The sequence below is a fragment of the Grus americana genome, chromosome 15, assembly GCF_028858705.1.
Source record: "Grus americana isolate bGruAme1 chromosome 15, bGruAme1.mat, whole genome shotgun sequence".
NCBI lineage: Eukaryota > Metazoa > Chordata > Aves > Gruiformes > Gruidae > Grus > Grus americana.
In genome coordinates, this window is record NC_072866.1 from 19,004,475 (window position 1) to 19,021,330 (window position 16,856).

The following is a 16,856-nucleotide window of genomic DNA, read 5'->3' on the forward strand; positions in this document are numbered from 1 at the left end:
AGAAAACTGTATTTAAAAAGTAAATACTAGGAAAAAAATTATATTAGGCTTTCTTTTTTTTTTTAATACAGATAGGACAACTTAACGTGAATGAGATGCAGAAGTTAAATTAGGCTTCATGATAAATGTTTAATATTTCGTGCATTTCTTCCGGTCAGTTCAAAGTTAACAAATGTTCAGGTAAATGTTAGTGGAAAAGTTTGATTTGTGTCTTGTAGCCACTGGAGGGGAGATGAAAAGTTTACAGTGAATGATATTATGAATCTGAAAAATACGTAAATATGAACAAAATTATTTTTAAGTCAGTTACTCCTTAAGCTGATAAATTCCTATTTAGTCAAGAAAAGCTTACATATAACTAATGAACTTGCTTTTAGTCCATGCACTGTAGAAGGTAAATAAGAAGGTAAATATTTACTTTGGCCATTCTGGGGTGGAGAGGCTGAGGTGGTGGGAAGGAGGATCAAGAAAGGGGAAAATCATTTGTTGTCACTGCTGTGACAAAAAAAAAAGTCATTTCAGATATAAATACATACAGATTTTTCCATAAAGGCTGATGTTATATATCTAATACCTACACAAAGGCTGAATCTCACCACACATAAAATCTGGCCACAAAAGGTATTTTGTATGATAGGGAGCTTTAGAAAAACATTTGGCAGCTTCACGGTCGCATTCGCATGCCACTTTTTGACATTTGTCTTCTAGAGATTCTGAAAGAAAACAGTAAATTTGATGTTAGTTTGAAGTAATTAAAAATACCAAATGGAATACCAAGAATTGCTACTTCACATTCCATATTTGCCATGTAAATGGCTCTTATATTTCAAGTGCAATAGCAACTATATGGAGCTTTAGTAAGATTTATAGTTCTTTCGTGTTCTTTAGACAGAGCTCCATGCTAGGACATCTCAGCATCAGAGAATATACAAGCATGGTTTGGTTTAGCAACAGTTGATAATCAATGGAACTACCTTGGCAGGTGAAAATATAATAATTGGATAAAGACTTGCAATACTCTTCTTCACGTTCTTTAATAAAGGAACTCTGATAACTGATTCCTCTTTAGAAAGTGGTATGTGACCCTCCCTGCCCACCCTGTTGCTCTAGTGAAACTTGAGTTTGGGAAGATACATTTTGCATGCTTTAATCTAGTAAACGATATAGCATTAAAATTACATATGTGAAATAAGGGATGCAAAGATGTTCCGTGTTCAGCTTAAATCGCCCACTTTTTTTATTAAGGCATTCAGTAAGAAGTTAGGTAAAGTGTGTTTAAGTAGGATAAAATCCATGTCTGGCCATATTTGTTTTATAATTGTAGTGTTGTAACTTAACAGATTTCTTGGCATGAACATTTTCTTCTACAGCAATATATTTTGGTTTTATTGTGCCAACCCAGAAATGTGTTTTTTCTCTCTGCAACTGTCTGTAAACTGAAGAATCCTTGATTATATTTTGTCTGAGTATTTAACATTTTGAAGGCTTAGCCAAATCTCTGCTCGAGATTTGTCTAGGAGCAGGACAAGTGCTCAGTTTTGTGAATGAACTCAAATTCTGCTGTGAAAGGGAAGTGTTCTTAATCTATACGTATTGACACTGCAACTAGCTACCCTAAGAACTACTCAATAGCATAAGTAGCATAAACAACATGAGAACCATTCCTTCTCTTGTTATTGCTCCAAACTTAATGTTCTCTGTGGTATGGCACGGACTTTGTTTCAGCTTTGTTTCTTGATGACATGCCTACTATCTTGGCCAGTATTTTAAAATATTGTCAGCTTCTGGTCTGGAACAGGAGCAGAACCTTTACGGCCAAATACAGGTGGACTGTAACTTGACAGTTAATTAGATAGTTTGAGAGAGAAGGCGCTTAGTACTTCTGCAGCAGAGGAGGAAACTAGCAAGTAGAGATTCTGCATGAGGTAGACATTTGGGCAAAGTAAAAGTTGAACTATGGTAGTCAGAAATTCAGACTCGTAAACAAGTTTATGTAAGGGTCCGCGTTTTTGTGGTGCAAATAATAACCAAATCTCAAGCTGATTTGCATTCTAGGCAGTAGCATAAAACTACATGCAAAGTAACTGACCTAGCAACTGATTTAAAAAACCAAACCAACCAACTAAAAACCCCAAACCACACGCACACGCCCCCAAACAAAAAAACCCAACCAAACAAAAAAACCCCCAAACCTAACAACCACAAGAAAAAACCCTGCAAATTTTGGGGACTTGTGAGAAGTTACAGTTTCAAAAAGTCTTTGAATTGTATTGGAAGATATTTGCTAAAACTTTAGGAGTTGTGAACAAATAATACAAAAGAAGCGCTGCTTTCTCCTGTTAAACATTTTTTGTTTGTTTGTTTGAGATATCTTTGTCCTTCTCTTATACTACAGCATGGCAAGTATTTACATTAGTATTTCGGAGCAATCACACAAAATTTTATCAGGATGTGGTCAGCCGTTTATTGCAACTTGTACACTAATGATGTAAATTATTTCCAAATTAACATTTTATAGCTTGTGGACATGTTACTTCCATAAATAAACATCAAATATTTTATTACCTCAGTGTTTGAAACTGTAAGTTGTAATTGTGAATTAATTCATAAATTGCGGTCTCTAGCAGTGGACTGTGCAACTGATCAGTGGTAAGTATGTCAAAAACTTGTCCATCATAAACTTATAAATGGTGTAAAGTATTTTCTGCTAAGTATAAAAAAGATCCTTTTTAAACAGTTGTAATTTTCTCACCTCCTGTTCGTTGCTCTCCACTTGGAGACCTGCAGGGCATAGCATAGCATGTGTTCCTCAACATATGTAAATACCAAGTAAAAAGGGGTTTTTTTGGTAGTGTTTTCTGAAAGAAGCTTGTAGGTCAGAATTTTCTTTGCTTATGTATGTCAGTAGGTGGGGATTAAGAAGAAGAAACTGCATTGAGTTGGTTGGCATAGCTGTGCTTTCTAGAGGCACAGCTTACCTTGGCAAACAAGTCACAGAAGGATGGTAAAATAAGAATTTTAAATTAAGAAAATGTCTTTATAGAAAGTCAGTGAGACAATCAGGAGGTTAAAAAACACAAACCAAAAAAACCCAACTGAAACTATTCACTCACCACACACAGCAGCATTCTCTTCACATTCCCAGTGGTAACTTTCTACCTTAGGGTGACAACCTGCTTGTTCTGCCTTACCGTAGCAGCAGTCATGGTGAAAGCAGCACCTGAGAGTAACAGAAACAGGCTTGCTTTAATTCATACCGTGGTGATTTATGGTCACGTAATCTGGACGGTTTTTATTGGCATCTTTCTACAGGCTGTGAAATAATAAAATAGTCAACGTATGTGAATGTACAAACAGTAACCTGCCTAGGAATCAAAACAGGGTAATTGATTAATAGATCAACTGGAAAAAAATACTACTCTGATGTAATCAATGATGAGGAAAACATCTGATACACGTTGATCTAGTTGAACTTCTTTGTAGATGAAAATACAAGGAATCTTAAAGCTGCCTCAGTTTTAAACACAATAAACTTTTATGTGCGTGTGCCTTTCTCCTAGCCCCTTCCAAGAAAAAGATTAAATACCAAAATAGTCTGTCAGATAATGAATAGTTTATTTTTCTGCCAGTTATTGATGCTACTGTAATATTTACTAACAGGGAAGGGACAAGAAGATTTATTAGGCCGTAGCATACTATCAAAAATATCATCTTACAGCAAAGTCCTTAGATGGTGGCAGAAAAGCTGAGAGCGGGTGAAATGTTCAGTAACGAATAGGCACGGGTGCTGTTTAATGCCATGATATAACTAAAACTGTTCAGTATCATGAGAAAATTTGGGAAATTGTCCAAAATGATAATTTCAAAATTGTTCTTGTCATAATTGGGACAATGACTTCATAGACTTTCTACCACATTGTGGAACTGAATGATACTGGTAAGAATGGCATATTGTAATGCTTAAAAAAAGAATTGCTCTTCTGGTGCAGAGTCGTTGCGAGCCCAGAACAGCAAGTAGGGGAGGTAACAAGGACCTGAAACTCCATAGCTTGTAAGTTTTTGCTACAAACTATAATCTTTCTTTTTTTTTTTTTACTCCATGGAAGAACAGGACGTATCCACAAGCTCTTTGCCTTCATTCACTTTCTTCCTAGTAGCCTAAACCCATCATATTATAGTAGGCACATGATGTTTAGATTGCCTGGGGAATTTCTGTCTGCAATAGAAAAAGTTAATGCTGTGACCTCTCACTTGCAATTACTTTTTTTCCTATGCTTATTAAATAATTACTTGGTAATTCCATACGAATTGCCATTTAAAAGTCCTGCCATACTTAACAGCTGAACACCACGTGGCCATGAAGTAGCTCAATGCATCCATTTCATGCATAGAAATAAAAAATAAAACTATAGTGAGTCTTTGTAGCAGTACTAAGGTAAATAAACCAGGAAATACGGCTGCTTTTGCCATACTGCAGTCTATCTTTGTGTGTTTACCAAAATTTTTAGAATTCCTTTTGTCCTCTTTTAAGCATTTCAAATAAAAATAGATGCCTAAGGATTTTATATTTTATCTTATGAAAGCAATATATGATTGTCTCCATTTGAAAATTTATTTTTATAAGTGGCAGGCAAAAATCTAAATTGCAGTATTATTTGAGTAATTCTGTTATAGATGTTCTTAGTTCAGATTAAGTATTTCTGTATTTTCACTTAACTTGTTTTCAGGCATAATTCTGAATCTAAAGAGCCCACAATGTAGCTCAAAACTTAAATCACAGTTGGTAAGAATGTGTCTCTACATTCAATTGGTGCAATTCTTGATTCTGTTCAAATGCAGTAGATTAAGTACACTCACTTCTGGCTTGTTCTTAATATTCTGTAGCTATTAAAACCCAGACCACAAATAGCTAACTGTGTTTTGTGCAGAAGCAGCTTCTTGCTATTGTGGGACTTTTACAAAGTGAAAAAATTGCCTAAAATGAAAGACTGGCAAACTGCAGATTTTCCATCGTTATCTTTAGGTATACAGATGACCAGAATTAATAATAGTCCCTTCTTTTTTGTGTGTGCTGCTAGTCATTAAAGTAGCAACTACATCCTACAAAATTGTCTTTAAAATAATGCATCCAAACACTTGACATATGTAGGCAAAGATTTTAAAAGTTTTAGGCCTAATCACACCTAGAATCTTTATTAAAAAAAAAATAAAAGATTTGAACTTTCCATATATTCTACCCTAAATGTAAGTGTCAGACATTTATTTTAATTTACAATGTATCTGTCTGATAAGTCAGAACTTGAGATGTCACATTTAGTGGGGAAATGTATCATTATAATGGTAAACTTGAAAATATAAAACCTTTCTTTAACTACTGTAACCAGAAAATCATCTTCCTGTCAGCTAATGTTCAATTATAAATTAAATTGATGGTAGTCAGTATACTGAGACTTAGTACTAAATACAAAAGTCTGTTTTAGAATTATTTTACTAACAATTCATAATTCCTTTTATTCAAAAATTATTTTTCAACAGGTTGAATTTTGAATAATTTTCTGTATTATTTTACATACTAATGAAATGGGATAGACGGTAATAGAATCAAAAGATTTTTCAATTGTGATTATTTTTGAAATTATTTTTTACTTTCATAGATAGCTTGAATGCTTGAGCTTTAAAGCTTCTCCAAGAAGACTTTAGTTCTTCAGCTCTTGGCCAAACAGCAGAAAAGAAACTCAATTGTACTGTGAATCCAATATGAATGCAACGAGAGCTTGAGTTAAAGGCAAGCAGGACTCATGTAGATCTACAGTAACACAATTTTAATGCTTTAGAGTTTCTTGGGAGTCAGAGGTGTGTTTAAACTCAGTTCCCTCACTGATATTAAACAGGCCTAATTAATCTTTTAGTCCTTTTACTCTGTCATCTGCATGCATTCAGACTTAATTATTCAGATAAATAGTTACTCTTACCAGTCTACTCTGTCCTTGGGCCATCCTCTTCCTCCCAGACCACAGTAGCATCCATAACGTAGGTAGGCAAAAGGAGACCGTCCTGTAGTACATCTAATGGCTCCAGCCAATTCAAGAATTCCTCTTCGATTTCTAGAATGGGCTTCCCCAGAAGCGTCTTTATAAACTGTGGATTAAAAAAATCTTTCTTTTTAGTGAATTGAACATGCAGATAAAAAAATAGTTGGGGGGGTAGGTTGTTTTTTTAACTTCGATAATGAACGTCAGTACTTGAAAATAATAGTTTTCTTTTTGACACTTTGAGGCCACACTGCTTGACCTATTCCCTTTTTACCCCAATCTGTAGAGAGCACAATACTGAACAACATTATGAATAGCTGCGGTGGTTTCCTCCTATCGAGATAGCATACAATGGCAGACTTCAGTCATTCCAGTCTTAAAACTGGCAAAGGGCTAGCATGTGTTCTGTGGTCTAGGTCCACTAATCTGCTAAGATTAGATGCCCTGAGTGTTGAGGTATTTTCCTTACCATAACGTGCAATTTTGCCTATGTTGCTGTTTTGTAGAATGTAATGCTTTACATTTGAACAAATATGTCCTCTATGATGGGGTTGTTTTTCCTCATTTTTAGACAAAGAAGCCAAATAACTGGAGGTAGAGGGTGGGGTGGGTGTGGAGCAGGGAAATAGACTGGTGCTTGGAGCAATTTCCAGGGAAATTAGAAGAAGGGTTGCTTATTTTTTTCTGTTTGATTTTGTCGTTGTCGTGATTCTCACCATTATTTCTCCAGAACAAGACTGTGTTTAGGCACTTTATTTTAACTATCCCATGATGGTACTAAAGCAGTAGGTCCAGGGGAGCAGATAAATGTTGAGACACCAGGTAACCTTTTTTAGGGCTTCATGTCATCCTTCAGGTTGAGCTAACGCATCGTAAGACCCTTAACGGTAGCGGGCAGCATTTCCTTGTAGTGCAGGCTCCAAGCTATTTGCAGCAATCTTTAAGTAGTTGGATGACTACAAAACAAATTAGTGGAATGCTGCTGATTAAAGTTGTCTTACTAATTAAACTAATGATTTATTTTGGTATGAGGAGAGCAGTTTATAGAAACCTTAACTCCCAGAACTGGATACAGATTGGGAAAAAGATTAAGATTAATAACAGGTAATATCTGTGAGAGACAGCACAAAAAATATTTAGACTTTGTCATTGAAGGCTTTGATATTTGTTTTCCTACAGAATAGCTGTATGATTATACAGTTTTTATATAATCTGTATAATCATATAATCTATTATAGTAGACTTACAGACTAATCTATTATACAGATTATATGATTAACTATAATCAGTTAATGGAAGATCTGCTAGAAAAAATATTGTTCCCAGCACAGTTGAGTAACTTGAAATGCGTGGGATGCTGGCGACCTCCAGCACTTGTAATTTTGTGAAAGAAAGGGATTTGAACACCTCATGAAATCACATTAAGAAATACAATTCATTTGTATGTGAGAGTGGTAAAAAAAGCTTTAGAAAGAATGTTTGTAGGTAATCCTTACTTATGAAAATAGCTATGCTTCCTAAGACAATATTTAGTACTTTTCTGACTGGCGACTACTCCCAGATCTTGTTTCCTCCTGCTTTGCGGGCATGTGATCTATTGAGAGGAAAGCATGCTGAAATAAACTTGCACATGCATCTTTAGCCACTGATTAAAAGCAAGAGCATCTTGAGGAGTTAAAAAAGCTTCCTTGGCTATGTAGTCACTTGCAGTTTCATTTAAAAACTTTTCTATTGGCACTAAAACTTCCTTACTAAAATAGTGAAGAGTATCTATTGTGTCATGGCTCCTGTTCCAGGATACTATCTGCTGTTTAGTTGTATAGGTTTTCTGGTAAAAAGATCCTCTCACACCTTCCCAAGGGGTCCATAAGGCGTACTGGGTGGACTCTTTGGAACTTGTAGTCCTAGGTGTCAAAATAATAGTCGCGTTGTGGAACCGACACATGATCATCTCCCATTCCATTACAGCTCTGAGTATATGTTTCAGCTCTGGGTGCCAGAAGCATCCATTTGAGTATAACGAGATTCTTAGCTTTACGATAGCATTGAAAGTGTTATCTTCACTCTCAGTACAGGTTCAGTAAACTTCCAGCTGAAAAAAAACTGCAGTAAGGCTGCGGCATTACAAATGACAACTGCTTATACTCTTAAATGTTTAGTAAGGTTTGGCTAGACTCTTGTAGCTAGCCAGTAATGTCTGAAGGAACCACGTTAGTGGCTAACGGCAAAGCTAGGTTTGCTCTGCATGAAGTTAGTGATTCTGAATAAAGTGGTGAATTTTTACATTGTCTCTCAGTTCCTGGCAACTGGGGAAGGATGGTATAGGAGAGCTACAAGACAGGAAGAGGAAACTAAGAACTTCCAAGTCATATTCCTGGTTTCATCACAGAATTGTTTGCTAACTTTGGACAAATCCCAGTCCCTTAATTTAAATCCATGCAAAGTAGAGGTGATGGACTGTGTGCTCCCTGAGGAGCTCAAGTATAAATCTTTAAAATGTGCCATGTAACTTAAAAAAAAGGACATGAACTTTTCGTTGTTGCAATTTATTTGTGTTACAGCATCTGGACATCCAGGTATAAACCAAGACTGTATTGTACTGTAGATACTCTGAATATGACCAAAGGAAAAGTCTCTGTCCCAACAGCTTTGTAACCTGAGTTTAACAAAAGCAATGAAAGACCATCCGAGAACACATAGAACTATGGAAACAGTAAGAGTATCAGTATGATGATGGTAGCATTAGTGTATTAGCAACATAATAAAATTTCCAAAGTATTTTATCTGAACTTCGGTGGAATAGAGTGACATTCAGCATATTTCCAAATGTTTCATAATTAAGGTATGTTTTTTAAAAATCTTCCGTGTGGTTTTGTTTGTTTTTATGAAGACCTCCCATTTATCTTTATGGACAAGAGTATTCCTACAGGATTGATTATGCGTTCCTGAAAGAGTAGTGTCATCCTTCTATGTCCAGCCTGTTTTTTGTTTTTGTCATGCAGATTGTGTGCAGCTCTGTCAAAGGCAATATTGTGGGTGAGGAAAAAGGGAGGGAACTGGATTGCATTTATTTTAATTTCATTGCTTTAAAATGTGTATGAAAAAAATAAAACCATGCCAATCCGAAGGCTACTTTAGGCACCATAAAATAGCAGATGGAGAAAGAAAAAACCCCAAACAAATCTATGCAGTTGTCTTTGTGATTGTAATGACTAAGCCAGAGAGATCAAAAGCTATGAGGTGACTTTCTGAAGATTGAAATTAAGTAAACACTAAAGACAGCGTGAGAGAAAGTAACAGCAGGCAATCACATTATATTTGTGTTGTGCTTTTAAAACTCTAATTCCTGTTGCCCAAATTGGAGCCCTGCCGTGTTTGGGGAGTTTGAACTGTCTCGGTTTGTTGCCTGTATAAGCTCTTGAGAGTTCAGGTTGCGCTAAATGCTGTACGTTATGTCTTTGCAAGATGTTTTCCACTACACCTTCCTATTCTCCTTTTTCCTAGTTTTCTGAATAGCTTACAATAGTATGTAAAAATCCAGTCCCTTAAATTTCCATATGCCTAGAGAAAAAATCCTACATTTTAGAAACACATGATTTTTTTTGTGAAAGGTCATAGTTCTCATAACATTTTATTCTTTGCAATGGGCACAATGCAAACATAGTAATTATTTTGGGGGATATATAATCATATTTTTATTGAGATGCACAACTTTGCATAATTATGATATATAACTATATTAATCATTAGCATCTAATACAGTCTTTGATGTTTTGTGGGTTTAAAAAGAAATTTTAAGCCGTTCTTTCAAAGACTGAGGCTACAGAAACGTTTTTTTAATGTTAAGTATGTGTAAGATTTCCTATAGTGATATTTCCTGTGTACAGTCATAGTGTTCCAGTAGTTCAGAACTTGAAACTTGGGAATAAGCAGATTTTCTGATACATATCCAAGATCTTGCCAGAAGTGGAAACCTTTGAACTGTGTGCATTATAGGTTTGGGTTGTTTGGGGTTTTTTGGTTTTGTTTTGGTTTTTTTGCTTAGATTTGTTCCTCTTGTTTCATAAGCCATCAAGAATGGCCCTTTTCTCCTCATCTTCTTGCCCAGACTACTGATGTGCTATCTCCAAAAACTGCGTTCACATGTAAAGTTTCTGAGAGGATAAATTTGCCTGTTTGGATACTGTGGACCAAGCATTGAGAAACAGGTAAATTGCATTTCCCTTCCTCCTCACTGCCTACGGAATGGGTGACTGTGATGCCTGACTCAGAGCTATCGCAGTGAAGCCAGGTGCTCTGTAATGATCACTCTAGGCTGGCAGAAGCAGTGAAAAAGTCTTTCATTGCTTTCCTTAATATTCTTGTTGAGGTTTGTGCTGTGCAAAGGGTGAAGTCTGGAGCACGATCACAATGCAGAAGGAATAATAGGGGCATGCTGAGGTCAGGAAGTAGAATTGGGGCAGTGAGCTTGGTGGGACCTTAAGTTGGCCCCATTATGCAAGCACCCTACCTTATGGTCTTTAATCATGCAATTGCCTCTTTTCCCCACCCCCAGACCCTGCTTCATTCTGTGTGCAGAATCTGTTCTAAGAATGAATTGAGGCTCTTGTCCTTAGGATCCTTCTGTTTGCATTTGGTTTCATGAATTTGCAAGCTGTGTAGGAATGTATAAAAAAGTGCAAGAAGACAAAAGGGAATCTCTTAATTAAGGCAGCTGAAGCTATTCTGGAAAACTGGATTTTATCCTTACAGCTGTCATAAAGGTTGAGCATGAGGTTAATTTAATCACTTTAAAACAATGCCTATTGATGTTTACTAACAGTATGCTCTCAGTCTGCTGAATATCCTGGGGTTGGAGTACCAAACTACTGCAATACTTGGTGAGAGCCAGGCTTTGAGTAGTTGAAGTTCCACATAATTTTAAGTAGCCGTAGGTAAAATCGGGTTCTAATGGCTTACCACGGGAACCTAAAATTAGTGGATGCTTTTTTTGTGTCAGCCCCCCTACCTATCTGAAAAAGAGGGATGATAATAGTTTCACAGAAGTGTGAAAGAAGTAAGTACATTCAGATACTATACTGATGAATACCTCAGAAAACCTATGAGGAAATGGACTGTAAATTATTACAACTGGTCTTTAATACTGCTCAATAAATAGGACGTAGGGGAAAAAAAAAAAATTCTTGCAAAGTGAGTAGTTGGCTATGCTGAGGTATGAGGCAGGGGTCCTTTAATTACATTCACACATCATAATTTATTCATAAAGCTTGAGTCATTCTTTCAGAATAACCCAGTTATGGTTTTGTAGGCAATCGCAGTTCTTGCACTTCCTAGCTTTTGAACTGCTTTGAGATAGCGCGCTCTAACACCCACAAGAAGAGTGTGGGTAAAGGTATTGGCTTTGTAGAAAGATTATTATTACACATGCAATCTGCAGTCTGATTTTAAATACTGAACTTTTTAACATGCTTGCACATTACTGATGAACTTTAAAGTAACGTGAGACCCTCCAGCAAAACTCCCACGTTGCACATGTGAGTTGAGGAAACGGATGGGCTGTGAGTGCAGTGACAGTCCCCAGCTGTCAGCCGGCATCTCAGTATTTTCCACTGGGGTGAGTTACACCCACGTTATGCCCGAGCGCTTCAGACAGTCTTTCAAAGTACTTCTTTTCAAAGCGTTAACGATCACTTGCCATGATCATTTCTCCTAACGCGCTTTTCTCCCTACTCCTTCTTTCCCCCCAGACACAACCAAGCCCCATCCCTCAGTGTACGGAGCGCCCTGAGACGGGCGAGCGCGTCCAGCAGACACGGCCTGGGGAGGCGTCGCTGGACGGGGGCGCTTCCCTACCCGGAAGGACCGGCTGCCCGGTACACTACTCGTCCGGTGCCGGAGCCCTCGCCTGCCCCAGTCTGAGCCCCGACACGGGGCCCGCAGCGGCTCTACTCACCGGCCGCGAGCAGCAGCAGCAGCAGCAGGGGCGGCCGCAGGGGCAGCGCCGGGCGGCGGGGTCCCATGGGCAGCGCGGCGGGCGGCTCTTCGCAGCTCCCGGGGGCAGGCAGGGATGCGGGCTCTCGGCAGAAGTGCCTTGCTCCAGGAGCAGAGTGTGTAGGTGTGAGCCAGAGCAGCTGCGTGCCAGCTATAAAAGGCTGCTTTCTGCCCCGAGTCAGGTCCCCCGGAGCCAGAGCTGAAGACCACGATCTGCTGTCCCTCTGGCCAGAAGGGAGGAGCTGCCGCTGGAAGACCGAGGCAGAGCTGGGACCTGTCACTCGGGTAGTGAAGTGCCGTGCAGACGCAGAGGGAACCCTGTAGTCAGGTTGTCTGCTGGTCTCTGATGAGGGGGCCTCCACTCCGCTCCTCCAGGACTTTCCTGCTCTGGTAGCTATAATTTCTCTTTGAATTACAGCACTTCCTAGATAATTTAATCTAGATCTGAAGAGTTAAGATGGTAGCGAACCGTGTTGTAAGTTATTCTAGTGGTTAATTATAACCACTGCTGAATACACGTGCTATACCTGTAGTCTGAATTTGCCAAAATTCATCTCCTGATTGCTAATTTTCTTGGAGGACTAAATAAACCAACTCCTAAACTGGTTATGGATATTTGTAGCTTCATCAAAATAACTTTTTAACCTTCCCTCAACAAAATAGAGTTATACTGAGTATTTTTTGTACATTATGTAACCTTTGCGCACTCTTGCGTTATTTTGTAAAACTTACAACTAGATGCCACACTGCAATCACTGTTTCATTGCCCCTCTCAACACACAGACAATACCGCTTGCTTTTATGTGATTTTTTTTCCTTGCTCATATGGTCCAAGTATTTCATCAGACCTTTTGTTATTGCACTGAAACCAGTGCATTTCCTGTCAGTTGTTCAAGCAATCAGGACCCTGAAATTTTGGTTATTATTTTTTTGTGTGTGTGTGGTTTGTTCTTTTGTTTGTTTATTTGGTTTTGGCATTATTATATTCCGGGATATGACCCCCATTGGATCCCATTGAGGCCTACACTGCTAGGATAAGGAAGGAGAGATAAAAACATTGGGGTTTTTTTATGGAACTTGCCAAGAACTTGTTCTTGGTCATGTCCTCTTACTATTGGAGACCAGCTGGTAGGGCTTTTTTAGTGAATGGTATTTTCATCAAAGAAATAAAATATTTTTTCATGTGCATACTTAAGGATAATTCTACTTTTGCATTAAAATGCTCCGAGTACTGTGTTACATCATTGCTCTTTAATCACAAGAGAAGTAGAAAATCCTATGTGGTCTGATTCCAAAAGACAAAAAGCATGCACAGACAGATTTGTTTTTGTTATGCTCTCATTAATCCGTGCTCTATGAAATGTTTGTGTTGGCACTGAAGTTAGGGTAGCGTGGGATAAATGTGGAAGCACATCAATTTAAGGTAGGCTATCGATAGGCCTTTGTACACCTGATACGCCTTTGTGCAACTACATGCAGGACACTAGAAATGGTATGTTAGCCCAATCAAAACTGTGTACGGTGCTTGAACAAGCAGAAGGGATCATGGTATGGACTTGACAAACCAGAAGCAAGCAGGATTTCCAGCTTGAGTGCTTGTGTTCTGCAAAGGGATGAAAGTTGTTGGAGGCTTGCTGTGGGACTGCGACTTCCTGCTTATCGATACCCAGTAGCTTCTGCTGCCAGCTAGTCTTTCTATCCCTGTCTTTTGGGTCTTATGAACATAGTGTACCCCAGCCACCACTGTGTTTCCCAACAGAGATAGACTAGAATACTAGTGAAACAGGATCTGTGGCAAACATAAATGCTGTCAATGAGAAGTCTTGGTAATGTACAAGTCACAATAGAAAACCCATCTATTTGGGATAGATTTTTTTAATTTTTTTTTTTTTTTAAGATTTTGTTGCTACTGCCATCAACTGGGTCAAAGCAATTTTCCTATTACTCATGGAGTCACATCGCTAATTACTGTTACTCTATTTTCACACTGTCACTTATACTGCATTTGTTTACTGACTCTTCCGGTCAATAAGTCACACCTATTAGAACGTTTTAATAGTGTTCCACAGCATTTAGTGAAACTTCCAGTTGAACAGTATCCCATCCAGCATACCATTGGATATGACAATGAAAACAGTATCCAGGGAAGCAACATGAATTACATTTCATGTTTGTTCTTCAGAAGACTGACTGATGGAATGTGTTAGTGCGCTTGATGTTGGATTAGTGCAGTTTATATGTTTTTCTCTGAAGGAAGGAAAGTAATCTTAAAACCACTGAAAAAATCAAGTGAGACCGAAATGTTCAGACTACAGCTGCTTCTGTTAGAAAGCAAACAAAGATGCGAAGTGAGAAAAACTGTATGAAGCGATGAAGTAAGGAATGCAAGTCAGGAGTTCTATTTCCTACAAGTTGTAGAAAAAGTTCAAAGGAAAACATCTATTGAAACTGGGGGGAAGGGGGCGGCAGGAATCTGAAAGAAGGAAATATTTTCATTGAGGGGAGTTAGGTTGTCCAGTTAATTGCCATGACATATGGCTAAGAAAATATACTAGTAATAGACTGAAGGTAATATGGATTACAATTATATATATTTTTTTTTCAAGATTTAAAGTTCCCTTTAAATTTTTAAATAAAAACTTACGTGGCAGTGCAGACCTGTCATATTTGCTTTTTGTAGTGTTCCTTTTCTTTTATCTGAAGCATTTGGTATAAGTCATATGTGACAAATGGCATTTTCCTTCTTACTGATGAATTCTTTCTTTTTGTCAACTGGACCTGTGCAGGGAGAACCATTTGCTTTTCAAATATACTTTCTCAAATAAGGTTGCATGTGCTCAATGGTTGCTTTAATTAGGTTGTTTTTAAATCTGAGTAATAGATCAATGTAATTGAGACACATAGTTGTACTGAGGAACATTCTCACAGCACAACAATATTATGGGCAAAAGTGTTAAGTTAGTTGTACATGCCTGGTTTCTCTGTGTCCGTGATTCTGTACATGCAGGAAGATGATAAAGCATTTTAATCCAAAATGTAGATGGAAAGTGCTAGAATGGTCTAAAACGGGGTTAACAAAAGTGCAAGTTATCCACCTCCCTGTGAGCAGGTGAAGATAGTGATTTTGAGAGCAGTGTAACAGTGTATTTACTGCTGACTAAATACCTGCAAAGCTGTATTTTTCTTGTAATAGAAGCAGTTGGTTCCATTAACATTTTTTACTTAGTAAGAGCAGTTAGTTTTACTGAGAAATGAAAAAGCACTGACCACCTACCTTGGTCTAATTTACATATACTCCGTATTTAGCTGTTATGAAGATGTGTAGTAATGATGATGAGTATAGACGTACTAGGGTCTGTAGGTATCTAAGCGAAGTCCTACAAAATTAGGATCCTTCTGCATTAAGCATGTGACAAACTAGATGACATATTTGCTGCCCCACTGAATTAATGAACTAATAGAGAATGGTGAAAGACATTCTCTTCCCATTGTTAAGAGATGGGAATGGAGGCAGGGTCATTTGCTCAAGGTGTTATATGATAGCTGTAGCAGAGCTGGGAAACTGCACCTCAGTGTTCTGCATCGCAGCTTAAGTCCCAAATTGGGTTCTTCTGTGGCACTGACTCCTGCAGGAAAATAAGGAAAGAAAATGCATCCCTCACTATGAAGGTATCAGAACAATTAGAACCGAAGAGCTGCTTCCCAGCAGTAAGTCAACCGACTGTATTTACTTGATTGCTACACTTGGCAAATGTCAGTAAGTTACCCCACATTTTCTTAAACATTGGATTTGGAGACAGGTTTGGCCTGGAATACATCCCTTACAAGTGTATGTTCCTTCAGATACTGAATGTCAAAGTAGTACACAATCAACTTCTTTATCATCGTCTTCATAAAAAAACTCCAGCCTTACTTATCCAAGTATTTGTTTGGAAACATTCAGTGCCACTGTTCCCATTTTTAGAGGCTTGGCTGGCTTTCTTCTCTTTCATGTCTTTCCATCTTCTCTTAGTTCCTTTCACAACCAATGCTTCCTGTTTAGCAATGTTTTCTTCAGCTTGTGTTGTTGGGGATGTTGTTCCAAAAACTACAAGAGTTATAAAGCATAGTTTGGAGAGATAAGCTCATGTGAAAGATCAGAAAACATTCCGCTAAGCCATTTTATAGTATTTTTCGATGTACTTGGTATTACATCAAATCTATTTCTAGCATACAGAACAAAATCCAACTTTGATTTAAGACTAGACCAGCCTATAGTATAACTTGTAACATCTTTGGTAATAGTAAGCCTATGCATAGCATAATATGTTCTGAGAGAATTTTGGGAACCACATTTGTAGTGTTATCCTTTATATGCCCTTTGGCAGCAATGTTATTCTGTCCATTCTGCAAAAATACTGTGCTAGTGTGTAGCTGCCCATAACAGACAGTTGTGTGCTGGAAAGGTTGTTATTACGTAAATGATCTTGAAGCTGGTTTACAGTTATAATGTATGCAGAGGAGCTAAATTACTCCTACAGTTTTCTTTTTTCATCTGCCACCTTTTGGTTTTGTTTTGTTCTCTTCGAGATTATACCCTCTGCTCCTTAAGTATAATGGCTACTAGTGCAAAGTCCATCCTGTGCATAGAATCACCCAGGCAAATAACAGGACTGTAAGTATGTTCTTGAATACCACATACATACTGATGCAACTCTGTCCATGTTTATGATTTGGAAATACATCATCTGTCTTTGAGCAAAGCCACAGACTGGAAGATTCTGGAGGAGGACTCTATAAATAATTTCTGGCTTGCTTAGCTCTTAAGTTTCGACGGTCATCTCTGCCTTCCAG

The 16,856-nt window shown here is 37.9% G+C and overlaps 1 protein-coding gene across 2 annotated transcripts; it reads right to left on the reverse strand.

Annotated features, from left to right (window-relative positions):
• Positions 1-49: 49 nt before the first annotated feature.
• PLA2G10 (phospholipase A2 group X) lies at positions 50-15,241 on the reverse strand. Of its 2 annotated transcripts, none has more exons than XM_054842919.1 (4): positions 14,682-15,241; positions 5,973-6,138; positions 3,114-3,220; positions 50-713 (listed from the first exon to the last, which is right to left on the reverse strand). In XM_054842919.1, the coding sequence occupies exons 1-4, from the start codon at positions 14,686-14,688 to the stop codon at positions 568-570; spliced, it is 426 nt and encodes a 141-aa protein (XP_054698894.1). In that variant the 5' UTR covers positions 14,689-15,241; the 3' UTR covers positions 50-567. The 2 variants fall into 2 exon arrangements, with proteins under 2 accessions (XP_054698894.1, XP_054698893.1); XM_054842918.1 differs by lacking the exon at positions 14,682-15,241 and adding an exon at positions 11,986-14,629.
• Between the last annotated feature and the right edge of the window lie 1,615 nt (positions 15,242-16,856).

What these genes read in the sequence shown, in the direction of transcription:
- PLA2G10 (XM_054842918.1), bottom strand. Translation starts at nt 12,052, where the DNA reads ATGGGACCCCGCCGCCCGGCGCTGCCCCTGCGGCCGCCCCTGCTGCTG. An exon ending in GCTGCTGCTGCTCGCGGCCG is followed by an intron (nt 6,139 to 11,985) that starts GTGAGTAGAGCC and finishes TTTAATCCACAG; the next exon opens with TTTATAAAGACGCTTCTGGG. An exon ending in CCCAAGGACAGAGTAGACTG is followed by an intron (nt 3,221 to 5,972) that starts GTAAGAGTAACT and finishes TGTTACTCTCAG; the next exon opens with GTGCTGCTTTCACCATGACT.